Raw genomic sequence first — 27,645 nt, 5'->3', positions numbered from 1 at the left:
CCCTATATGCATCACCTTGCACTTATCCACATTAAATTTCATCTGCCATTTGGATGCCCAATTTTCCAGTCTCACAAGGTCTTCCTGCAATTTATCACAGTCTGCTTGTGATTTAACTACTCTGAACAATTTTGTGTCATCTGCAAATTTGATTATCTCACTCGTCGTATTTCTTTCCAGATCATTTATAAATATTGAAAAGTAAGGGTCCCAATACAGATCCCTGTAGTTCACTGATGGGATCGCTACCACGATTATGACCTTCCAGGTCAAATACTTGAGGGTAGATGAGCGCAGCGATTCAAATGGTGGCTTCGTCAGCTGGGCCAACACCATGTTAAGGTCCCAAGAAACCACAGGGGGCCTCAGGGGAGGCCGCAGCTGAAGCAACCCACGCATGAAAGCCTACCATGGGCTGCATCGAGATGGGCAAACCATCCACCTCCTGATGGCAAGCGCCTATAGCACTCAGATGTACCCGAACAGAGTTGGTTTTGAGCCCAGCCTCAGAGAGGTACAGTAGGTAATCCTGGAATTGCTGAACCGGGCAGGAGAAGGGGGTCAAGACTCTTCTGCTCACACAGATGGTAAACCTCCTCCATTTTGAAGCATAAGACCTCTTGGTGGAAGGCTTTCTCAAAGCCACCAGGACCCGGGTCACCTCCTCTGAGAGGTCAAGAGGCTGCAAGATCAACCGCTCAACATCCAGGCCATGAGTGACAGGGCCCGGAGATTGAGGTGGTTCAGCCTGCCCTGATCCTGGATGAGGAGGTCTGGGGCAGTCCCCTGATGGACCAGGTCCTGCCGAGAGAGATCCCACATGAGCGGGAACTAAACCTGTCTCAGCCAGTGGGGGGCTATGAGGATCATAGTTCCCCTGTTCTGGTAAAGCTTTAAGAGAGTCTTCGATACCAATAAAAGTGGAAGATGCACATACAGGAGGCCTGTTCCCCAGTGAAGGGCAAAGGCATTCATGGCTGCTTGGCCATCTGACCTGGTCAGGGAGCAGTACAAGGAAACTTTCCTGTTGCAGGAGGCGGCAAATAAATCCATGTCTGGGGTCCCACAGAGGTGGAAGATCCGATCTGCCACCTCCTGCTCCAGGGACCACTCGTGGGGTCTGAAAGTTCAGCTCAGCCTTTCCGCCAGGGCGTTCTCTGCACTATCCAAATATATGGCTCGGAGCAGCATTCCCTGAGCCTGCGCCCAAGCCCAGATCTGTACCGCCTCTTGACAGAGGAGGAAGGATCTAGTACCCCCCGCTTGTTTATATACCACATAGCTACTTGATTGTCAGTCCAGATGAGGACCACCCTGTTGGCTAGCCAATCCCGGAAGGCTGACAGAGCATACTGGATTGCCTCAGCTCCAAGAAGTTGATCTGACATAGAGCATCTTGGGTGGTCCAGAGGCCCTGGGTGTGGAGGCCTTCCTCGTGGGCTCCCCAACTCAGGTGGGATGCATCCATGGTAAGCACAATCTGGGTGGGAGGAGCCTGAAAGAGAATGCCCTGCTCCAGATTGGAAGCAGTTCTCTACCAAGACAGGGATACCCTGAGAGAGGGGAGACTTGGATGCGAACTTGAAGGCCACTAGGATCACAGGAACCACTGGGCCCGGCACATATGTAGACGGGAAAAAGAAGTGACATGGACGGTCATGACCATGTGCTCCAGAAGCTGCAGCATACACCGTGCTGACACCATCTGGTGCCACTGGACTTCTTCCGCCAGGGACATCAATGCGCCTGCCATGTTGCGGGGCAAAAAAGCCTTTGCCTGAGTCACATCTAACACAGCTCTTATGAAGACCAGCTGTGACGAAGAATGGAGGTAGGACTTCAGGTAATTGATCAGGAACCCAAGGGACTCCAGAACCCGAATGGTTCGGCAAAGCAACTGCAAAGCTCCCACCTGGGTGCTGCTCTTGACCAGCCAGTCATCCATGTATGGAAAAACATGGATCCCTCGCTGGCAGAGATAGGCCCCGACCGCGGCCAGACACTTTATGAAGACCCAAGGCATGGAAGTCAGGCCAAACGGTAGAACACGGTATTGAAAATGCCAATGACCCATCAGAAAGCAGGGGGTAGGCGTCTTGTAGGTCAAGGGAGCAAAGTCAGTCCCCTCTTTGCAGGAGGGGAAACAGGGTGCCCAGAGATACCATCTTGAACTTTTCTCTTTTGAGAAATCTGTTCAAGGCTCGCAGATCGAGGATGGGACGGAGACCTCCTGTTCTCTTTGGAATCAAGAAATAATGGGAGTAAAACCCCTGACCCTGCTGGTCCCAAGAAACAGGCTCCACAGCCCTGGCCATTAAGAGGACTGAGAGCTCCGCTAGGAGCCACTCTGGATGTGAGATGGGATCCCAAAATGGACATGGGAATGATTCCATCAGAACCTCTATGAAGTTCAGCCTGTATCCATGATGGATGATAGTTAGGATCCATTGTTCGAAGTCATTGATGGCCATCGGTCCGCAAAAAAATGGAGACGGCCTCTGACTATTAGGCCCTCTGGTACTGGCTGAAACCCCTGGCTTGTGCTCCCTCGCGGCCAGTCAAAAATCCGTAGCGGGGCTAGTCTGGGACAGTGGCTGAGGCTTGGGGCCCCGCTTCTGCCTGGACCTGCCCCTAGAACTGACCTGCTGTGGATGGGAGTCAGGGGCAGGAGGATAGTACTTCCTTGGCCTGTAGAAAGGCCTTCTCAGCTCCAGCCTTGAGGACATCTTGGAAGAGGACGGGAGAAGTAGAGATGCCAGCCAACAGATGCTGAAGGGTCTCATAGTGATCCTTCAACTGTGAGACCGCATCCTTCACCTTGTCACCGAAAAGGTTATTCCTGGTGCAAGAAGTCAGCCAGTCTTTCCTGAACCTCAGGATGGAGGTTCGAGGCATGAAGCCAAGCGAGATGCCTCGCAGAAATACTGGCAGCCGCAACGAGGCCTGCCGTTTCAAAGACATCATAGGTAGCCTACACTTCATGCTTTCCACACGCCAAGCCCTTCTGAACAATGGACATAAGGGCCTCTTGGGGCTGTTGGGCTAGGCCATCCGCAACCTCTTGGACCTGCTTCCAGATATCACAAGTATATTGTGTCATGTACAAAAGATAGGAGGAGATATGGGCTACTAACATGGAGCCCTGAAACACCCTCCTACCTATAGCATCCCACACCCTATGCTCCTTGCCAGGAGGAGTTGAGGCATGTGTTTTCAACCTCTTCGCCTTCTTTGGCACAGATTCTACCACCACTGACTGGTAGGGAAGCTGATGCTTTTCAAAACCTGTAGTCTGCTGCACCAGATATACCCTATTGGCCTTCCGGTTCACCGGGGCAACAGAGAGGGGGGGTTCCCATAGTCTAAGAAGCAGTTCATGAAAGATCTCATGAACAAGGACCACCACCACTACCTCCTTCGAACTGGAGGATCTCCAGCATTTTATGGCAGGCATCCTCTTCCATCATAAGTTGGAAGGGTATGGCCTCCACCACAGTGCGGACGAAACCCGCAAAGGTTTGGTCCTTCAGCGGAGATAGACACCACTCCTCCAAGGGGGATGGATCTGAAGGAAGTCCATCAGAATCCACCGAGTCATCGGAGGTATCGTCTCCCCAAGGGTCATAAGGGTCCTCAGGCTCATCAACACTGCCCAGGGAGACAGGCTGGGGAGCGCTAGGACATCCCGGGGCTGAGGCACCAGGGGTCCTGTGGGCAATGGGGGCCCAAGGGTCCAGGCACCGGCCCAGGCAGCACAGGCCACGGCACGCAGAGTCCCAATGGTGCAGATGGCACCAATGGGCCCTCATCCCTGGAGGAATCCCCGACGGGGATTGGTTTGGACGCCCTACGCTTTGCTACCTGAGGGGTCACCAAGGGATCACGGGGCACTGGCAACAACTGGGTAGGAGGACACCAAGGAGGTTCCAACCTGGGCACCACTGGCATCGGTGCAGGCACCGGCATCAGCAAAGATCCTGGCATCGGTGAAGGCACTGCAACCGAGGGAGGCACTGGCACCAGTGGCGGGAGCTCCACGCCCTGTCACACAAAGCACATTCCACCTCCAGGCACACCCTACGTTCAAGCTCCACCTCAAAAGCCTCCAATGAAAGGGCAGGCTGAGAGGGGAGGGGCAAGGCCAGCTTCTCTTTGGGTCGCCAAGGAGGGTCTGCACCCAACACTGGAATCAGTGTGAGTGGCCTCGGGCCATCAGATGTGAGGGGGGATGAGGCCTCCTCTCATCATGGCCACTTTGGTGGCAAGGCAGCAAGCGCCGAGACCAACCCGAGTCCCACACCGCGCGAGGACAGTGATTGATGGTGGTGCTTCTGAGATCTCACACTGTGCTTAGTCCAGTCTTTTCCCAGCACCGAGGATGACGATCCAATGGTCCAGGACTTAGAAGAAACCGACACGGGCCAATCTCCGGCGTCCTCCTCACTCAAAGGCCTCATCGGAGGAGACACCGCAGAAACAATGACGAGTGGTTCCCCCCAGTCTTTGGGTGTTGATGGCATCAATGCCGGAGTGGGAGGATTGGATTTCCACAATCCAGAAACCTTCTCTATCTTGTCCAGCCAGGCACGGTGGTCCTTTGGGGTCATCTGAGCACACAATTCACAGCCCTGAACATCGTGCAATGCCCCCAGGATGCACACTTTATGTGGATCTGTTAAGGACAAAGTCCAGGGGCACTGACAGAAGCCCGAGGCCGCCATGAGGTGCACAGAAGACTGCAAGGACATGAAGACCAGTGGACACCGAGGGAGAGGAAAATAGAAAACTCACCGACCAATGAAAAAGCCAATGGGGAACCAGAGAGAGACCCAGTGCAGGAAGATAAGAGAAAAAAATGCACTTTGTGGAGCATTTCCCCACAAAAAAGAGCACACGTTCCAGAAATGAAGAGACTGAAGAGAGTACTCGCGTGGATGCATGGATTGTAGCATGCTGGGCATGCTCAGTGTTTTCCGTGCCTGGCTAAATCTGATGATGTCACTTACATGAGAGGACTACCACCCTGCTTGTCCTTGGAGAAAGAAGGGATGTGGATGGAAGAGTGACTCTTCCAGATCAAAACTTTTATCTTGTATAACTTTGCTTCCCAGTGAAATATGTTCTGGACTGTGTTAGAGAAAAAGGGCTTCTTAGCAGCCTTAGAGGAGGGGTTTTGATATTCTGGGTACCTCCAAAGAACAGGAGAGAGCTTAGGATGCTTGGCCAATATACTGAAGAATTAGCAGGAATTTACAACTGTACTAAGTTTCTTAATACATCTTTCCATTCACTTCTCTCTCCTCTCTGGAATAACTCAAATCTCTCAACCTTTAAATGTGGATTTAATTACTTGCTTTTCCAAATCCTTGCTAAAGGCAAGTTACAATTCAGATACAATAGAGGGCTTACAATCTGAGTTGATACCTGGGGCAATGAAAGAGAAGGCAAAATGACTTGCCAAAGGTCACAAGAAGCATCAGTGGGAGCAGGATTTGAACCCTGGTTTCCCTGGTTCTCAGTCCATTGCTCTTAACCTCTAGGCCACTCCTCCATCCCACTTCACTTTAGCAGTTTGTCTCCTGTGAATGCAAGGGGGGAGGGTCAAAAAAATTGGCCAATGTTTTGAGCAGGGTGGGGGTCTTAGCTGGCAGTAGGGATGGAAGTGTGCATGGTGGCTGCTGAGGGAAGCATTGAAGTCAGCAGTACACAGATGGCAAACGGTAGAGGGGAATGAGGGAAAGGCAGGAAACAGCGATAGTCGGCGGCAGGGGAGGCACAGAAGGCTATAATAGGTGGCAGCTAAGAAAAGGTGTGGAAGGCAGCTGTGGCAGGCTGCAGGTGATAGCTTTGGACGGGGGGGGGGGGGGGGGGGGGGGGGAAAGGTATAAGAAGCTGGAGTAGGCCACTGCCGAGAGGGAATGTATGAGCATTGGTGGCAAATGGCTGCTCAGGAGACATGCGGGAGGTAGCAGCAGTCAGCAACTGACGGAGGAGGGGGAGTGCAGGAGTCAGGTGGCAGCCAGCAGCTTGGAGGGGATGTAAGGAAGGTGACAGCAGGCAGTGGAGGAATGAAGTAGAAGGTGGGATGCAAGGGAGACAACAGTCAGAAGAGGCAGTCAGATGGAAGGAGAAAGAGACACCATTGGAGGGAGGTAGCAGCAGCAGAGTGGTTTCCTGTGATTGTGCAGCATAAAGTATGTTCTGCAGTCGCATAATTGCAGAAAACAAGGACTCTGCTTCTACTGTCCAAACTGAATGCTACATAACAGGGGGGAATTTGCCAGCACAATCAGTTCTTATGACAGTAAACAGACACACTGCTGTGAAGAACCAGTACACATGCAGCGTTTATTCTCCTGCCCAGGAACCAGCCAGCAAACTGCTCAGACTGTCAGCAGCTTCCTAGGCAGACCAAGTGACTATGCTCCTATTCTTTTTTTTACCAAAGTAAGAGGAAGCCCAGGACAGGCATATTATTTATTTATTTGGATTTATATTCCGCTTTTCACGCTTTTTCAGTGCTTCAAAGTGGATTACCATTCAGATACTGTAGGTATTTCCCTGTCCCCAGAGGGGACAATAGTGAAAACAAGTTATGACAGCAATTTAGATCATTACAAAGCTTTGTGTTTAGATATGGGAAGGGATGAGACCTGGATGTGAACAAAGTGGGGGTGGATCTTGGATATTCATCCACCCAAGTTGGATGGAATCCAAATAAGAAATATGCTAAAAACCATCCTGGCTAAGGAGAGATATCTTACAAGTGGTCATACCCTTTGGCTGGTAGTAGGGATATATCCTTAGCAGAAGAGCTGGAAACAATTGGGCAGACAGGATGGGCTAGTTGGTCTTTTTCCTGCCATTATTTCATATGTACCTGCTGCTGGAGACCACTCAAACACAATGCAGTAAATAAGACATACCAGAATTTTGTCATTTTGGGACCTCACTGAAGCTCCAAACCACTGGTGAGACTTAAACTCTATTGGATCATTTTCTTCAAAATCTCTGTTACCTGAAAGAAAGCACAAAATGAAAATAAAACTAATTCATTGCAAGGAAAATTGATGTATACATAGATTCATATTTTTTTCTCTTACAAGGCAACTACTATCAAAATATATATATATTTCTTTTATGGGGGAAGGCAAAAGAGAGCAGGAAGGTTTAATGATTTAAGCACCTTGTTATTGGCTTACATCATGGACCCTGCTTCTTTGTGTGTTTGATTTAGAATTATCTAGTCCCCAAAGTGCATTTGAAATTACTTCCTGTTCTCCCTGCTAATCAGCATCTTAGTTTCTTAGAGGCCAATATTCAGAAGCTATTTAGATGAATAACTGAAAAGTTATCCATCTAAATGGCAAGGCAGCGATATTTGAAACTAGAATTAAGCTGCATACATTAGGGGCAGCCTTGTGGGCAGGTGGGGAGTGTTTCAGGGCAGGCCAGAGTTAGCTGCATAAGTTTACCCATGCGGCTAACTCTGGTCGCGCTGTAGGGCTGTCCTACAATTAGCCAGATATACTTCTCCAGTTAACTTTAATACAGCCAGGTATATACAGCGGCGTGTCTGCGCCACCGAATATCCCCATTGATTTAGCCGGATAGTTATATCCGGCTAACTTAACTAGCTGCTCTGTAGCTGAATATCAGCTCCTTTGTGTCTCCTATTGCATGGAGAGTTGGGTAAAAAATAACCTGGGAACATCTGAAATTTGCTGACTCTGAAACCTAAGGGGTGGTGGCACAAGTATCAACACATACACTGTGATTTCTGGCACAGTCATATGTAGCAGAAACACTAGCATTGTTGGCTTCTTTTCGGGTAAAGATTGAATAAGCTGATCTCTGCCTCTTTTTCGTTGATCCAAATTCAGAGTCTGAATTATGAGCCAAGGACAATCCCTTCTTGGCCGTTAGGCTGAGACTGAGAACTGGTAGAATATGGGGGTGCATGCCCTGCCATCCGACCCCACTGGGGCCACAATGATGTAACAACCATTGCCAAAGCAGAAGGATTAAACCTCCTGGGGGGGGGGGGGGGGGGAAGTCTTGCTCTACCCATATCTTGATTTTTCTTCTCCTCTTCACCTCCATTTCCCCTTCCTTCCCCTCTCCAGTTTTCTCACCTCCCTTAGTCCTTTTTGTCCATTCTCTGTGCATTCTCCACCCTGTGCCTTTCCATCCCTCTCCCTCTGGTCCCCCCACCTCTCCCCTGCAGTCCAAAGCACACCTTCTACAGGGGAACCAGCAAGAAGATGGTGCACAGTCAAAGAAAAAAGGGCAGAAACAGCCAAACTTGGAACCGTGCGCTTGGCAGCCAAAGAAACATAACGTGACCGCTTTTCCAAGTTGGTAACATCGTAATAAACTCACGGCAGGAAAAGGGAAGCCTGTATCCTGTATGGTGCTTCATGCTCCATAGCGTTTTCTAAAATCTGCACGTGGGAAAATGCTGTTTACAGTGACACATGTAAGAACATGAGATAAGATTTGCCATACTGGATCAGAACATGGGTCCATCAAGCCCAGTGTCCTGTTTCCAATAGTGACCAATCCAGGTCACAAGTACCTGGCAGGATCCCAAAAGGTTGATAGATTCCATGCTGCTTATCCCAGGGATAAGCAGTGGATTTCTGCAACTCCACCTTAATTATGGTTTATGGACGTTTTCTCTAGGAACTTGTCCATTCAGGATACCAGCTTTCCTTCTCCTGAAGCGAGTTTCTTATAATTGTACCAGCCTGGAAGAGAGTGCTTACTCTTGTTTGCTAACAGTTCTTTCCTTTATCCTTTCCCTTCCCTGTACCTCTCTGTCCTTATCTCCTCCCTTTCCCCCCCTCTGTCCTCCTGGCTATTCCCCTGTGCATAGCCCTCCTATACCCATGTAAACAAAGAAAGGGAGGTAGCACTGCAGTCCATGAAAGCGTCTGTGGGGGATGAGACAGCCTCACTCCTCCAAGCACTCCCAGATGATACTTCCTTGCCCAGGGAGTTATGGGGAAAGAGAGGGAGTGGCCTAATGCTTAAAGCAGAGGGCTGAGAACCAGGACAGCCAGACTCCACATCCCATTGTTGCTCCTTATGACCTAGGGTAAGTCACATTATCTCCCTTTGCCTCCTGTACCTGCTTATATTGTAAGCTCTTTAAAGTGAAGACTTATTGTACCTGAATGCTAATAAGCCATGTTAAACATTCTTTGGAAGGCAGGCTAAAATTCCAGTTATTATTATAGGCAGGAGTACCACCACCAAGACAAAGCATGCTTGAAAGAAACAGTTCCTCTATCCGCACTACTGCACCTTTTAATTTATTTATTTATTTATTTTTTTAATTCTGTGGTCTCTGAGTTCCTGAGAACTTTCCCAGTGCCCCAAAGGTAGAACTTAAACCCCCATTGCTGCCAGAAATAACCACATTAACTTATAACACATTTTACCAGCAACAGTGTCGATAGCAAAATACAAATCCATCACAAAATCATAAACATGACACAATGCAAATCACAATACTAGCTATAATAAAATCCAGGGAATAATAAAAAAAATTTCAATCATAAATACCATCTTCAGCAACAAATAAAACAGAGAGGCCAATCAGAACTAATTAACTTATTTACATTAAATCCTATTGATCTACATATGATTGAACAAATAGTGAAGCTTTTAGGTAGTGCTTAAATGCTGCTTAATTCAAAACACAACCATTAAATTTCTGTTTGATATTAAGAAAAATGATTCTTTTACTCCATTAATATTTAAGCTTCACCAATTAATTACAGGATCAAGTTCAAGAGGTTATGCTTAGTTCTTAAGCCAATTCTTAAGGGATACCCCCAATATTTGGCCATTTATTTGCTCCCTTATCAGCCAGCATGTTGTTTATGTTCTTCCCAACAGGAGTTACTCATTATATTCTCTCTCCTGTGAGAATAGTTATAACATGTACAACACAGAGCGTTCAGTTTCATGGCTCCTTCACTTTGGAATAGTATTCCATTGAATATTACGAAGGCAAAAAAAACCTTTACAATTTTGGAAGACTTGAGAAACTAGAATGTTTTCATCAAAGGTTTATGAAGTATAACAATTGTTACCTCAGAAGTATAGCTATCCTATTTTTAACTTAATATGTGCAACTTGGTTTTATTGAATGTTTCTTATTTTTGCAGCTATATGGGGGGTTTTCATGCTTGTTGATTTTTATTTTATTTTAATTTACTTATATTTTATATAGTATAATATATGATGTGAATTATAATGTATTTTGGGGAAAATATTCAAAATCCATTTAGATGGATAACTGAAAAGTTACCGGTCTAATGACCAAAATGTGATTTTAACACTCTTATCTGTCTAGAATATAGCCGGTTAAGTTGGAGGCGTTCCAGGGGAGGGCAATAGGCGTTTCTCAGAGGAGCGGAGTTAGCCAGTTAACCTAACCAGCTAACTCTGGCCGCACTAGAGGGCAGGTTTAAATATAGCCAGATATACCTATCCAGCTGATAGCCGGGTATATGAAGTTCGGAAATCCGATGTGCAGAACAAATTGCTACAAGAAACACAGTCTTCAAGGTCAGTAACCACAAGGAAAGGTTACGCATTGGTCTGAACATAGGGCTCGCTAAAAAATCCAAAATCAGATTAAGACTCCACAAGGGCACCGGGTAACTGCAAGGGAGGATGAAGATGTTTCCCTCCTTTCAATAAACGGGCCACCATCTGGATGAGCTGACAAGGGACACCATTCACCTGACCCCTGAAACAGGCAAGAGCCGCTACTTGCACCTTTAAGGAATTAAGAGCCAAGCCTTTATTCAATCCATCCTGCAAAAAATTCACTTTGAACAGGATCTTAACCAAATGAAGAAGAACACAGCAATCCTCACTCCAAGCCTCAAGTATTTGCCAAACCCACACATAGGCTAAGGAAGTGGAGAAATTTCTCACTTGTAGCAAGGTGGTAATCACCACAGTAGAATATCAGCAAGCGAGCCCTCTGAAGGACTATACCGTAAGACAAAATTGAGTCTGATCGACAAGAAGAACAGGTCCCTGCCACAACAGATCCCTGTGCACTGGAAACCATAAGACGGGTTCTACCAGGAGCCTTTGCAGATCCGCATACCATGGTCTCCTGTACCAATCTGCTGCCACCAGAAGCACCACCCCTCTATGACTCTCGACACTCCAAACCATCCTGCCCAACATGGGCCACGGGGGAAAGGCATACAACAGCTTGTCCACTGGCAATTCCTGCACGAAAGCATCGATACCCAATGACTTCGGATCCCTCCTGCAAGTGAAGAATTGAGGAACCTTCACATTGCAAGAGGTCTCCAGCAGGTCTAGAAATGGAAAGCCCCAGTGATCTACTATCAGCTGAAATGCCTTGTCTGACCATACCCATTCTCCTGGGTCCAGACTCTTGTCTGCTGAGAAAGTCCGCTCTTACATTGTCTTTTCCTGCAATGTGCAAGGTTGAGGTCTCTTGAAGATGCACTTCCGCCCATTCCATAAGTTGGTCTATCTCTTGTGACACTTGCTGGTTCTAGGTTCTTCCCTGATAATTGAAGTAAGCCATTGTTGTTGCATTGTCTGACATTATCCGGACCGCTCAACCCTGCAACCTGTCGCTGGACTGTAAGCATTCCAACCGGACCATTCAGACTTACAGCCGATTGATGTTCCAGAGAGACTCATCTGCACTCCTGCACCCTTGCGCTTTCAGCTCCTGACAGTGAGCTCCCCAACACTTGAGGCTTGCATATGTCATGAGTACTAACCAGTCCAGTGATTTTAGGGAAACTCTCTTTTCTAGAAATCCTCTTGTAACCATCACTGTAGTTAAGAGCAGACTTCCATCTGCAGTTGGAGCCAAATTGAATAGTCCTGAGACTATGGGCTCAAATGAGAGGGCAGAGAGCACTGAAGAGGACACATATGTACCTTCGCCCATGGCACCACTTCCAAGGTTGCTGCCATCAGAGTACCTGCAAATAGGACCACACTGTTGGGCGTATAGTGTTTATCAGACGCACCTGTGCCAACAACTTCTAAATAAGAGCTTCTGGCAGGAAAACCCTGCCCTACTTTGGTTTGAATCAAACACAGAGATACTCTAGCGACTGAGATGGCTGAAGACTGCTCTTGGCCGGGTTTACCACCCAACCGAGCTTCTGCAAGAGGGAGATCAACTTGCGGGTAACCAGGCGGCTCTCTTCCAGAGACTTGGCCTGAATCAGTCAGTTATTCAAGTATGGGTTTACCAGGATCCCATCCTCTCTCAACTCTGCAATCACCAACACCATAACCTTGGAAAAAGTTCTGGGTGTGGTGGCCAAATCAATAGGCAGCATCTGAAACGGATAATGGCATCCCAAAACCGCGAAGCACAGAAAACACTGGTAATCTATCCTGCAGCAACAGAGGAACCGGGGATTCACCCCCATTTATTGGCCAGTTTCTCCAACTCGCTCTCAAAGAAGCGCAAGCCTTTAAAGGTAATTTCATAAGCTTAGCCTTGGAGGTTGCATCGGCCAATCAATTTCTCAGCCATAACTGATGCCTGGCCACTATCACCGAAGCCACATCTCTGGCTGATGCACAGACCAAATCACAGCCCACATCTTGCCAAAAAGGCAGCTACTGGCTCCATAATTGCCCTGGAATTCACTCCAGAATCATCCACCTCCTGAGAGAGAAGCAAACAAGAGCGAGCCACCGGGGAACAACAAGAAGCTATCTATCAGGTCATTGCCACTGCTTTAAATGCTTGCTTAAAGATGACCTCAATCCTTCTATCATGCATATCCTTCAAGGATGCTCCTCCCTCCATGGGGATCATCGACCACTTGGAGATGGCACAGACAAGCACATCTACTTTCAGAAAATGCAAACGTTCTCTCGCCACTGGATCCAAGGGATACAAGCCTTCTAAAACTCAACCCCCTTTGAAATTAACTTCCGGGGCACCCCACTCAAGATCAATCAATTCTTGAATGGCCTCCATAACAGGGAAACAAACAAGAGGCTTTTTTCTTTGGCTCAAACATGGAATCAGCCCCAGGTACTCCCAGCATCTTTAATGTCTGGGAAATCACAGCCAGTAACTCATCTCTGTGAAAGAACCACAACATAGTCCTATATGGTTCCAGGCCCAGAGGAATTTCCCCATCCTCCAGAGTCAGGATCAGCCTCAACATCCATACCATCTGGATCCCTATTGGGAAGACCTGCTGCTGATCTAGATGTACTTTGGCACTTAACCGTAGTACCATGTGAGTGAGATTTCACCACCTGCAAATCTGGCCTGGCAAAATTGGTTGTAGCTGAGGACTGTGCCTAAAGAAAGGATTTCAAGCCTTGAAAATATTCCACCAAAGAAAAGGCAGACTGATCCATGCCAAGGCCCAGGGGCAGGTGCCTGAGCCCACTGAACTAACTTCCCCTGCTGATGAACCAGTTAGGGAAGCCCCAAGGTCAGGCGACCATTCTAGCAGTTTCCTCCATTCCTGCACCAGGCTAAGAAGAACCGGGCTTAGTAAAATCAGAGAGGAATAATTCTCCCTGAGCCTCCAAATAGTGCCAGGCTGAGATGCTCGAATGTGACATGCCACACACAGGGCAAAGCACTTAGGTTTCTTCACTACAGATGCCATCAGATAAAGCTCACAACACCATGTCGAAATAAGCGCCCAAATGAGCTCCAACAGGATACTCAGGCAATGCACATAAAAACAAGTACTTTCGTGTGTATGAGCGTAAAAAAGGCAGGTACGTGTGTACACAATTTGGGTGCCCTAGAAGGTGCACCTATGCTCTTAACTAGGCGCTGAACTAGGCGCCCAGCTAGGTGCTCATCTAGGCGCACAATCAAAATGCACAACAGGCCACACAGTCGAGCAAATCCAACGGAACCGAAGAAGGCAGTATACAGTACACAAAAAGCGCGCAAAGGCGCTGCTGTGGCCTACCACGCAGCAAACCAGGAAAGCCTCGGAGCAAGGCCTAGCCACAAGGGCTGCTCAACCTGCCAGGCTGCCCCCTGATCCTGAGCATCACCAGAGGCAAGAACAACTATCAGATCGCTTGCGGAGCATGGAGACCGGAAGAGGGGAAGGGAGGAATCCCTAATCAATTCCCCTTCTCTTCTCAAAATTAAAAAAAACCTTTACCTGAGTTCAGCCCATCCCTGCTGAGTACAAGCATGGTCTCCGGCTGTGGGGGAAGAGGGCATAGACCACTACTGCCGTGTTCGGCTTCCTGCACCCACTTGCCTTTCAGCTGTGGTTTTTTTTTTGTTTGTTTGTTTTTTATTACAGCTAAGTTCATGCCAGCTCAAAAGCCAGCTACTGGACAATGGCAAATATGAGGGACGATGGAAATCACCTCAGGAAATCTCAACTGGGAGAGGGTCCATTTGGTAGCAGCAAAGGAGAGCCGGATGAATTCAATCTCCTTGTTTCTTTCTCCTTCTAAAATTTGAGGCAAACCCCAGTAGAGAGATGCATGTCCACCATCTGCTGGAGACGGAGAAAAATGGCAGGCTGATGTCACTGCAGGAGTCAGTGCTGATGGAGCTGGAGAAAAGCTGACATCTGCTGGTTCTGGATTCATATGACTAGATGCTAAGAAATAATCAAATTAAACAAATAATAATAATCTTGAGTCAATCACAGTTCTTTAGGAAAGGTGTTCCATAGCCTTGGAGTAGTATGGGAGAAAGCCTGTTTCTTGTTTTTGTCACTTTAGCCTCCTTCACTGAGTACAAATGATGTTCTAGGAAACTCATTTGTGTGCGCACTCTGGTTTGACTCCACTGGGGAACTCTCCAACAAGAAAAGGAGGCCAAAGTTGGTGGGAGATAAGCAGCAGGTGTCACTTGAGCTGCTGCCAGGTACCTGAGTATATGTAAGGCAGGCAGCAGAGCATGGCTCAGGCCAGTTTTAGGACTGGAATCAGTGGGAAGCAGGCAGTAGGGTTTAGCCCAAGAGGGTGGTTCAACTGTAGCAGCTAAAAAAGGCTTCAGGACTTTATGTTTGTTTAGTGAAGTGGCAGCAGCAATGGCTAGAGATGGGAGTGCAAACCCAAGGAACTGTGGTGGAGGGAGAAGGACTTCAGGAGCACTAACTGGAGGTAATTGCTCTCGGACTGCAAAGGAAACAACACTCTGTCACACAGCAATGCTTCTTGGAATACATCCTGGCTCTAGGACAGAGAAGGCAAAATGACTGTAGAGTATGCTGCTCCCAAGGCTTTAAAACTAACTTACTCTTGAAAAAAAAAAGTATGCTTTTTGCAACATCTATGAAGATAAGGAGCACAATATGTAAAATCTGTGCAGATGATACTTCCCTTTCAATTACTGAAAAGTGAGGCACCCAACAAAAAATGACCACTTGCAATTTTGTCATTATGATTCACCATAATGAAAATGCTATGAAGCTGTTGTCTGCTGTGTTATAAAGCACAGCAGACAACACACTGAAGTCAGGAAGCACCTTTTCCTCACTAAATGCACTGTACATGCAATGACTTCCAGTTCAGGGCACACCTAATAAAAAAGCAGGAAATCCATGCCTTATGATAGCTTCCTAAGGGAGAGAAGAAAGATTTCCCCAATTCCAGTAAATGCACCCAGCTAAAGTAAACATCTGATCACCCAGTACAAACACAGTAGAGGTGAATTTCTGCATGACTGCTGTAGGGCGGAAGTAATAGGCTCAAGGAAAACAACTTGTTTTCTGTTCCTGGCATGAGTGCTGCTTTGTTTTATTAGTCCATTCATGAGAGAGCTCTGCTGTGTCAAAAACGCAGTTACAGCATGGTTCTCATTTAACTCATACTTCTAGACCTATCCACAGCCTTTGATACGGTCGACCATCAAACACTTCTCCACAGACTATCTGAAATTGGCCTAATTGGTAAAACAATAAACTGGTTCACTTCTTTCCTTCTAAACAGAACATTTCAAGTAAACATTAATATTTCCCTTTCCGATCTAATTCCGCTAAAATCCAGAGTGCCACAAGGCTCATCCCTATCTACCACACTGTTCAACATCTACATACTCCCTTTATGCCAGCTACTTTCAAGCCTCAGTATCTCCTACTATCTGTACGCAGACAACATACAATTACTCATCCCCGTAACTAATACCATCAAGAATGCTCTCAAACTAACAGCCACCCATCTCAACACAATAAAAAAATACTCTAAATCAAATAAATCTATGCCTTAACATGGACAAGACCGAATGTATACTGCTTGAAAGAAAAAACCAACTAAACCAAACCAAGAACGCAATCCAAATAGACAACACCATGATCAAACTGAGTGATAATGTAAAAGACCTTGGGATATGGCTCGACTCTGAATTGAGTTTCAAAAAACACATAGCCATGAAAACCAAAGAAGGATTCTACAAGCTATCAATACTTAAGAGACTACTAAACCTACTAAACCTACCTGAATTTCGAACCATTCTCCAATCCCTAATATTCACAAGCTTTGACTACTGCAATTCACTACTAATAGGACTACCCAAATCATCCACACGCCCTCTACAACTACTACAGAATGCCACAGCGAGAATACTCACAAATCACAAAAGATCTGAACACATCACTCCAGTACTAAAGGAACTCCATTGGCTACCCATAGAGAAATGCATAGAATATACATTGCTTTCCATAATCCACAAAAACATAAATAACAACGAAAATGAAAGTCTAAATACTATATTCCAAAAACATATCCCACAGCGCAACACAAGATCAGCTAATAAGGCTCTGCTATCATCCCATCAGTCACATCTGCTAGCCTCACAACAGTTAGAGATAGAGCAGCATCAATAGCTGGACCTCAACTATGGAACTCATTACCTGAAAACCTAAGGTTATAAAATGACACTAAACTATTCAAAAAACAAATCAAAACTCCTCAAAACATGGCTATTTCAACAAACTTACAATGACGGCATTGGTTAGTAAACCCTTCACAAACAATCAAGTCACCTGATTCATGAATTCCACCCCCTCTACTCCCGAAATCTGAACCACATTACCCCAACTCCTGAGATCTGAACCACTCTCCCTCCAGACCTACCGATCCACATTTACACATCAAGATATGAAACCATCTTCACATAGAATTCGGAAAAGTAAATATTAACAATGTATAACATTAACTTAAAGTTACCATACCTGTTAGTAAAGTTATTTGTTGCCTTGTTACCATTAGTATAGTTAAAAATTACCATGCTACCGTTAGTAAAGATAAATGTTAAAGTGTATCTGTTAACATATTATATCAATGTTATGATTTTAATGTAAGAAGTTGTTATACTTGTAAACCGGAGTGAAGGCTTGTACCAAATTTCGGTATATAAAAACACACAAATAAATAAATAAAAATCCAAATGAGTTTGCCAACCAGTTTCTGACTGCAGCAAGAATCCAAGAAAAATCGGTTTCAAATGCATCGGGACAAATGCTCAGCGATGCCTGCATTGCATCATTCTCCACTTACTACAGTTACATGAGGTTATCATGAAATAATCCCGTTCCCTTTTATTAAAAATGACTGATGTTAGAGGCTACCAAGTGTTGACCAGGTCAAGAGAATTCTCCATCCTGTCTCCCTCTCCTGGATTCCTGAAATAAATATCTTGCCATTTCCTGGTTCCCGTCAATTCTAATTTCCTATATATTTACCACATATACAATCAGAGAGTCATTTTATTCTTCTAAAGTAGGGATACGCAATTCTTGCCTGATCACTATCACTAAAGAAGGGAAATGTGTCCTGGCCAATTTCCACGGAACTCTAGGGTTACCAATCAGCTGGTATATGGCCAGCCAGGCCAGTGTTTGGTAAAGGAGGCCTGAGGGACCTCAAAATAGCAATAAAACTGTCAAGCTGATAACCTTCTGCCTCCCAAGGCTCCCAATCTGCCACTTCTTCTCCTTCAGCTCCTGGCTCATCTCAGCTCATTCCCAAAATGGTGTTGGCCCTGCCACTATCACTGAGCACTGGCAGCACCAGCACTCTGTCAGCACTCGGGCACGGAGACTGCGAGCGAGCGCGCGTGCAGCCTCCGCAGGTGACCCTCTCTCCCCCCACACCAACCCCAACCTCCATATTTATAAAGGAAATGCAAGCAGGAAAAATAGGAGTTACTGTAGGCTCCTGAAGCAGTCACAGTTTGTGGTTCCCAGCCTAGGACTGCAGAGAAGGGAGGTACAAAATATTGGGAGGGGGAGACTTGGTTCTTACGAGTGAAGATTCAAAGTACTGAAGTCCAACAGAGCTAGAATCCCAAAGGAGCAGGAAGAAATTGCCAGGGTCATTAAAAAAGCTCAAAATGTTTATACACACAAGATGGCAAGTTATTTTTATATCATCTTACATTATACGTAAAAATCTTCTCTCAATAAGATTTTGTAGCAGTAACATTTACTGAAGGCAGTTTCAGCAGTACTTTTGTTCCCTGCCACTGATGTGACTAGTAGGCCCTGTGGAAGAAGCCCCTGAGGGGAAGAGGAGTGCCAAGCTGCTGATGCAGGCTCCTGAGCCATGCTGGAGACTGGTCGGGAGCACAGCTGCCTCCCTACCCTTATATGGAAGTTTGGCTTTTAAACATGGAAAGGAAGGCTGTGAACTTTCCCTCTCTGTAAGAGCCTCTTTTGTGTCATACAGGTTACATCCTCTTATTTACCACACTGGTTCTTTCTCCCCAGTGTAGTACCCAGTCTCTGAAAGCACCCTAACTGGTCTGGGTTTCAGGCAACTCATAATGAATATGCACAAGATAGATTCGTATGTATGAACCAGGTTGGTAGAGACAATATATCTTGTGCATATCCATTATGAGTTGCCTGAAATCCAGACCAGCCAGTGTGTTCCCAAAGATTGGCTTGAGCACTGCTAGCTTGCAAATTAAAAATCAATTTGGGAGGGGATATAATATGGGGAAAAGCTCCCTGGCTGGCTGAGAATGAAGGTTCATGTCGCCAGATCCCTATTTCTCTGCCATCCCTCCCTTTTTCCCTCTCTCACCCTTCTGCAGCTCTAACTAGAGTGTGCCAGACCCTCTATACTGCCTTCGACCTTTAACCCTACCCTTCCCTCCCCCTGCTGCATTCAACAGGTCACCATTCTTTTTGTCTCTCCCTAACACGCGGTCAGCAAACACTGCAGCCAGACCAGCAGAGCTGGAGAGAGAAATAAGTGAGGCATCCTGGTACAGGCAGAAAAATGCAATGAATGGGAAGGCATAGCCCTCGCTGAGTGGAATTGAGATAGGCAGCCCCGGCACGGGAAGGGAAGCTGCAACGAGTAAGGCAGCCCAGAGGGAGGAGTGAAAGGCAGCAGAGGGTCGCTGGTTTCCTGCAAATAATGTGAGAGTCACTCTGGCCTCACTGGAAAACCAGAGGACCTGATAATATTCATATCAGTCCCCTGGTGAAGGGAGTACAGCTCTGGAGAGTTAAGTCATAAACCTATTAAATTAATCAAATAAAAACACTGTCACCTACAACTTATTGGTCAACCTTTATTTCTGGAAGAAATAATGAAATGGGTGATGGTGGAAATCCCCAGAATGTTCTACTGAAAACCTCCATACTGTGGGACTCTCTGCTGCTTAACACAGAAAGCACTGAGGCAACGTCGAACTGTTTCCAGCCATCTCCACCCACGCGCCCAACAACATTCTTTGGCTTCTGAATCAATCCCAGCAAATCTGATACAGAGGGAGAAGAAAACAAACCCTTGGAGCTGTGCGAGACTGACTTGGTAATCCAGAAGTGTTTTTCCCAGCTCCTGATAACAGATGTAAAACACATTGCAGCACTGTTCATCTGAAACTATCTTTGTTAGAAAAAAAAAACCAAAAAACAGAAAACTCTACAATGAATCAATGCTACTTTGTGAAACAATTATTCTGGGAGTCAGGTTGTTTTTTTTTTTTGTTCACCTTGTGAGAATGACAAAGCAGCCAACACAATCCCTGCTAAAGAAACTCGCCACAGCCATCTGCAACCAATTAGCAACTAAATTCTAAAACCTGTGAGAATCTTTCACTTCAGTTATCTTAACCACTAATTATTATTTATGAAGTATTGTACAGTTGCGCAGCGGTTAAAAGGGACTTGTTCACAGAGTAGAATCTACTGTGACGGGAGAACCCACAGACCCTGGGAGGTAGTGGGAGGACAAAAGGGGAGAGGCAGTCATTGCCATTGCACACCAGCGACACCTATGGGTACGATTCAAGATGCATCTGTAATGGATCCTAAAGGGAGCTGTGAGCCATAATCTCTTACCAAAGTCAATGGCTGAATTACAGATGGCCCAAGGTAGGACTTAAATGGGTGGGGGAAGAGGGAAAATCAGGAAGGCGGCCCAGAGTTGAAGGGTCACGTTAATGTGTCTGCTCACAGATAGGGTGAAAGAACAACAAGGAAAGTGAAGTTGTTCTTTAGTTTTTCCTACAGACTGCCATTCATAAAGATCTCAGAGTGGCCACAGAATGACCCTACAGTTACTATATTCTGCAAACCTAATAAGATGACAATACAGACCAAAAAAAGATTGTGACTATGTTATGAAAAATACACACACACACACACACACACACACACACACTCTCTCTAACTTGAAAGTGCACAAAAAGGAAACCACATGCAAGTATCTGAATTCAAGAAAGCATGGGATATACATGGGTTCTCAGAGAGAGTCCTAGGGATTGTAAAGCTGAATTAGTTAGTGTGACTGGTCTTTTTCTGCCATTACATTTCTATTTATTTTTTATGTTTCTAAAATGACTGTAGTTTCAAATCAGAGTGATAAGAGTTATCATATAGATAAAAATTAACCAAACTGCTCAAATTCCTACATCACTACATGTAATATGTAGGGACATTCGTTTTTAGTTTTTATTCTATTTTTCCTGGGAATTTCTCAGTGATTATTATAATGAATAAAAATGGGAGAAAAACAGCGGCGAAAAAATACGACTTTTTTTCCCCACTGATTTTCTCCCGTTTTTGATCGTTATAACAAATACTGAGAAATTCCCAGGAAAATAAAATAAAAACTGAGATCAAAGGCCCCTAGTCATATGGTAGAACTTCTGATATTTTGGACTAATCATTCCATTCTGTCAATAAATAAAATCAAGTGAAAAGCCAGCCATTCAAAGAAGACACTTCCAGGGTTTACAGTGTATATAAGTCACAGCAAAGGTATGTGTGCCCGGAGGTATACAGTTCATGACTCGTTCCTGGGAGTGTTTTCAGAGCAAGAATGTTAAATCAACAACGCACAGAATCCGTGCAAATATCCCATGCTAAGTGAATGCAGTGTACACCATAACATTATCGATAAAACCAATGGACAAATCCTTTCTATATTGCTTTCAAAACAAAATAATTATATTAATCCTTCAATACACCAACACAATAATTTTGATTTGTTAATTGAAAATAGGGCAAGTGCCAAAGGGCGCAGCAGAATCCACCATCAGAAAGTATCTATAAACTAAACAAAAGGACACAATGAAATAGACTACAGTGAAGGGTGCATGACACAAATTCCCTTAATATCCTAGGGTGTAGCTCTTCTAGTCCTATGGCTTTGTGCCACATGGTCACTTCCATAAACAGCATGGCAACTACCTTATGTACTTTTGTCAACAATCCCTTTTTTAATGAATACTGAATTGAAGAGCATATCAAACTGGTGAGGGGTAGCACTATATGTAACAGATGACTTAAGAGTCAAGCTTGATAAAATTACTGCAGGAAATAAAATGCAGTGTGGAATCCTTATGAATAGAAATTCCATATTTAATAGGTAAATATATAGCAGCAGGTGTATACTACCAGCCACCTGATCAAAATGAAGAAAGAGAAAGTGAAATGATAGCTGAAATTAAGAAATCAAATAAATTTGGTAACAATAATGGGAGATTTCACTTACCATGGTACTGACTGGGTCAATGTCTCATTGGGACATGCTAGAGAGGTTAAGTTTCTAGATACCATAAATGACTGCTTCATGGAGAAGCTTGTCCTAGAACCAACGAGAAGGGAAGCTACTTTAGATCTAGTCCTCAGTGGAAAGCACAACCTGGTACAAGGTGTTACTCTTGTGGGGCCGCTAAACAATAAGAATCATAATGCAATCAAATTTGACATAATCATTGGAGGGAGGACATTAATTAAAACTACTAGAGTAACATATAACTTTAAAAAGAGAGACTATGATTGAATGAGGAAATGAATTAGAAAATAAACTATGAGGAGTGGTTATAAGGGGTGAAAGTTTGTGTAAGATATGAACATTTTTTAAAAATATCATTTTAGAAGCCCAGATAAAATGTATTCCATGCATTAAAAAAGGTTGAAGGAAGATCAAATGACAACCAGTGTGGTTTAATGCTTAGGTAAAAAAGGCAGTTAAAAATGGAAGAGCATTGATCAAGAAATGGAAAGCAGACCCAAATGATGAAAACAGGCAACATCATAAGCACTGGCAAGTTAGATATTAAATAGCAGCTAGATAGGCCATGAGAGACTTTGAGAAAAAGCTTGCCAGTGAGGCACAAACTAATAATAAAAAGTTATTAAGTGCATTTGAAGCAAAAGGCCTGTGAGGGAGCCAGTTGGGCCACTATATGACAGAAGGGAAAACAAGGGGTGCTCAGGGAGGACAAGGAAATAGCAGAAAAAGTGAATTAATTCTTTGCCTGGAAACATACCTTTACCAGAACTATTCTTTAATGATAGAAACTCTGAGCAACTAAACCAAATATCTGTAACAATGTAAGATGAAATGAATCAAACTGACAAACTAAAATATAACAAACAAATGGGTCAAATGGCATCCACCCTAGAATTCTAAAAGAACTAAAATATGAAATTGCTAACCTATCACTAATAATCTATAACTTTTCATTTAAAACAGTCATGATTCCTGAACAATGGAGGTGGCTAATGTGACATCAATTTTTTAAAAGGGCTCTAGGGGAGATCTGGAAATCTATAGACCAGTGAGTCTGACCTCAGTGCTGGGCAAAACAGTAGAAGCCATTCCTATAAACAAAATCACTGGCTATATAGATAGACATGATAATGGGGAAGAGTCATCATGGCTTTAGCAAAGGGAAGTCTTGCCTTACCAATCTTTTAGAATGTTTTGAAGGTGTAAATAAACATGTAGGTAAAGGTAAACCAGCTGATACAGTATATTTGGACTTTCAGAAGGCATTTTACAATGTCCCCCATGAGAGATTCCTCAGGAAATTACAAAGTCATGGGATAGGAGGCAGTGTTCTATTGTGGACTGATAACTGGTTAAAAGGCCAGAATCAGAGGGTAGAACTAAATGGTCAGCTTTCCAAATGGAGAAAGGTCATTAGGGATCAGTATTGGGACCTGTGCTGTTTATCACATTTATAAATTATCTGGAAAAGGGAACAATGAATGAGGTGATCAAATCTGCAGATGACACAAAACTTCAAATTTGTTAAATCGGCAGCACGCTGTGAGGAACTGCAGAAGGACTTTGTGAGACTAGGAGACTGGGCATCTGAATGGCAGATAGAATTTAATGCTGAAAAGTGCAAAGTGATGCACTTAGGAAAAAATAATCCCAACTACAGGTGCACGATGTTGGGTTCTGCATTGGAAGTCACCACCCAGGAAAAGGACCTTGGAGTCCTTGTGGACAATACACTGAAATCCTCGGCTCAGTGCATGGCAGCAGTCAAAAAAAGCAAATAGAATATTAGAAATGATCTGAAAAGGAAAGGAAAATAAAACAGAAAATATCATATTGCTTCTGTATCGAGCTATAGTGCGGCCACACCTTGTGTGCAGTTCTGATTGCTCCATCTCAAGACAGACATAGCAGAAAAAGAAAAGGTGCAGAGAAAGGCAATCAAAATGATAAACAGGGTAGAATACCTTTCTTATGTTGAGAGACTCCACAGGCTAGAGTTCTTAAGTTCGGGAAAAGAGATGGCCGAGAGGGGACATGATAGAAGTTTATAAATCAAGAGTAGGGTGGAATGGATAAATACAGGACGGTTATTTACCTTTCAAATAATATTAAAACAAGGGGACACTCCATGAATCTAACAACCAGCAGATTCAAAATATATCATTGAAAGTATATTTTCACTCAGTGCACTATCAAGCTGTGGAGTCTGTTGCCAGAGGACGTGATCAAAGTGATTAACATAGGGAGGTTTAAAAGAGGTTTAGACAAGTTCCTGAAGGAAACGTCCATGACACATTAGCCAGGTAAACTAAAGAAAGCTATTGCTATCCCTGGGCGTTAGTAAAAGGAATTAGATATACTCTATGGGATCTATGGGATCTATGGCCACTGTCAGAGACAGGGTGCTGGGCTCAATGGACTTTGGTCTGACCCAGCATGGCAATTCTTACGTTCTTAAGTATCTATTTAACATGTGCTTTTTCCACAATGCCATCCATGCAGTTCTCGTCTCCTCAGGCCCAGTCTCCCCCTTTCTTTTATCACCGACACCTGAAAAAAGTCTTCTCACCTCTCTTTACCTATCTTTTCTTGTACTTGTACCTTTGGCATCTTATTTTCCTCCTCTTTCAGTTTAACCAGATATTCTTCTTTGTGCTTCTCTTTATGAGAGCCCTTGAATATTTTGAATGCTGACATTTTTCTCTTTACTTGTTCAGCTGTTTTGAAAAGCATAATCAGTCTATTCTTTACTATCACATCATAAAAATGTTGTATTTTCTGTAGCTCCTTTAGTTTAGATGACTACTCTTCCACTTCACCTATATCTTCCCACCCTGCCAGCATCTCCTTAAGGGACTTCCCCATTTTACCAAAGCTGATATTTTTGAAATCCAGGACTCATACTTTTGTGTGATTCCCTTCTGCCTTAGTTGTTGTTTCAAACCATACTGCCTGATCATTACCGGTGTTCAGATGTTTGTCTACCGGACATTAGAAATAAAGAAACATGACGGCAGAAAAAGACTGCATGGTCCATCTTGTCTGCCCATCCCTCCAATTAATTTAGCTTTATAATTTACATCACTCCCTTAGAGATCTCCTGTATTTATTCCATATTTTCTTGAATTCAGATACTGTATTTGTTTTTACTACCTCCACTGGGAGGCTGTTCCATGCCTCCACCACCCCCTCTGTAAAGAAATATTTCCTAAGATTACTCCTGAATCTACCCCTTTTCACCCTCATCTCATAAACCCTCGTTCTAGAGCATCCTTTCTACATTTGGAGACATCAGGTTCAGTATCGCCCCTTCTCTCATAAGCCCCATCACTACAGAGGCTCTTAAGAAGAGTGCAGGATTTTTTTATTTTTTATCTCAGGGATAAGCAGCTGATTTCTGCAACTCCACTTCAATAATTGTTTATGGACTTTTCTTCCAGGAACTTATCTAAACCTTTTTTTAAACCCAGCTACACTAACAGCTTTCACCACATCCTCTAGCAGTAAATTCCAGAGTTTACTTATGTGTTGAGTGAAAAAATATTTTCTCCTATTTGTCTTAAATTCAAGTAACTTCATTCAATGTCCTTTAGTCTTTGTATCTTTTGAAAGAGTAAAAAACTGATTGTTTATTCATTCCACTCCACTTATTATTTTATAATCCTCTTTCATATCTCCCCTCACCCCTTTCTTCTCCAAACTGAAGAGCCCTAACCTTTTAGACTCTTATATATTTGAAAAACTAGTCTTGAGGAGCAGGGGAGAAAGAACGTAGAGCTAAAAGTAGCAGTATATCATCCAGGTTAGAGCCCACAACTGTGAACTTTAAGAAATGGATTTAATTCTCTTTTCTAATACTCACCCTATGACCGCGAGCAAGCCACTTAAGCTCTCTTGGCTTAAGCTTAGATAATAAACAGGCCGATACAGTACAGTGCGCTCCGACAGAGCGCACTGTTAGCCTGCTCTTGGATGCGCGTTTTCCCTTTCCCCTTATTCAGTAAGGGGAGGAAAACGCGCGTCCAATCCGCGGCACCTAATAGCGCCCTCAACATGCAAATGCATGTTGATGGCCCTATTAGGTATGCGCGTGGGATACAGAAAGTAAAATGTGCAGCCAAGCTGCACATTTTACTTTCTGAAATTAGCACCGACCCAAAAGGTAGGTGCTAATTTCTGACGGCACCGGGGAAGTGCACAGAAAATCAGTAAAAACTGCTTCTGTGCACCCTCTGACTTAATATCATAGCGATATTAAGTCGGAGGTCCCGAAGGATGCAAAAAGTAAAAAAAGAAAAGAAAAAAAATTTTAATTGGACCGGCGGCTGTCGGGCCGAAAACCGGACATTCAATTTTGCCGGTGTCCAGTTTCCGAGCCCGTGGCTGTCAGCAGGCTCTAGAACTGACGCCGGCAAAATTGAGCGTCAGCTTTCAAACCCGCTGACAGCCGCCACTCCAGGTCAAAAGGAGGCGCTAGGGACGCGCTAGTGTCCCTAGCGCCTCCTTTTCCCCGTTTCTACCGCACCACCTAATTTGAATACTGCATCGCGCGCCGGGAGGGCGAGCGTTCGTCCACTCTCCCGCGGACTTTACTGAATCAGCCTGAAAGTAACCTTGAGGCAGGGAATTTGCTCTCATGGTAATTATCCTATATAATAAGGTGTACCCTGATAAATTCTATCTTCAGAGTCCTGTATCGAAAACAATACATAAGAACATAAGAAATTGCCATGCTGGGTCAGATCAAGGGTCCATCAAGCCCAGCATCCTGTTTCCAACAGAGGCCAAACCAGGCCACAAGAACTTAGCAATTACCCAAACACTAAGAAGATCCCATGCTACTGAGCCCTAAGTAAACTTGATTAATAGCCGTTAATGGACTCCTCCTCCAAGAACTTATGCAAACCTTTTTTGAACCCAGCTACACTAACTGCACTAACAGCATCCTCTGGCAACAAATTCCAGAGCTTTATTGTGCGTTGAGTGAAAAAGAATTTTCTCCAATTAGTCTTAAATGTGCTACTTGCTAACTTCATGGAATGCCCCCTAGTCCTTCTATTATTCAAAAGTGTAGCCTTCATGCCAGCTATTATTCAAAAGTGTAGCCTTCATGCCAGCTCCTAAATAGCCATGGACTAAGGATAAATGGGATATAACTATATATAGGCAGAACACTTGGCTTTTGAGGGGCAACAAACAGTTACTGCTTTTCATAATAGCTAAAATAAACTAAATTAATCTGACTCATAGGGCACAGGTATGCAGATTTATCTGATGAATATTCATTGTGGATATGCTTAAAAACAGTCTAGTTTGCAGCCCCGGAGGACCAGAGCTGTCTACCCCAAATTTGAAGACTGAAAGGAGGCAAAGGGGAAACTGCAGCAGAGAGGAACTATCATGCTAACATTATTACACAGTCCCCGGCGCTCACATGCCATGGGAGGCCTTTCATAGCAAAATGCATTCTTAACTGGCTCATTCTAACAGCACAAGAAACCAGAATCCACATGGCAGGTATTAGTGTGACTTTTTCCTTCAGTGCTTTAGCTAAGATGAAGTACAAGGAATTCACTATGAAATAAGGATGATCCCTTTGAGAACTTATACAGTACTGCAGGAGGGATG

General features: G+C 44.5%; 1 protein-coding gene across 1 annotated transcript in view; it reads right to left on the bottom strand.

The window, feature by feature from the left end:
• The window catches only part of ITGAV (integrin subunit alpha V), a 182,176-nt gene that overhangs the window by 117,396 nt on the left and 37,135 nt on the right, over positions 1-27,645 (bottom strand). Inside the window, exon 3 of the mRNA XM_029605959.1 lies at positions 6,927-7,018. Coding sequence (XP_029461819.1) covers positions 6,927-7,018 — 92 coding nt within the window. The remainder of the gene's footprint in view (positions 1-6,926; positions 7,019-27,645) is intronic.

Source organism: Rhinatrema bivittatum, chromosome 6, assembly GCF_901001135.1.
Source record: "Rhinatrema bivittatum chromosome 6, aRhiBiv1.1, whole genome shotgun sequence".
Lineage (NCBI taxonomy): Eukaryota > Metazoa > Chordata > Amphibia > Gymnophiona > Rhinatrematidae > Rhinatrema > Rhinatrema bivittatum.
Note: the sequence above shows the minus strand (reverse complement) of the source record. Positions and strands in the feature narration are given on the sequence as shown.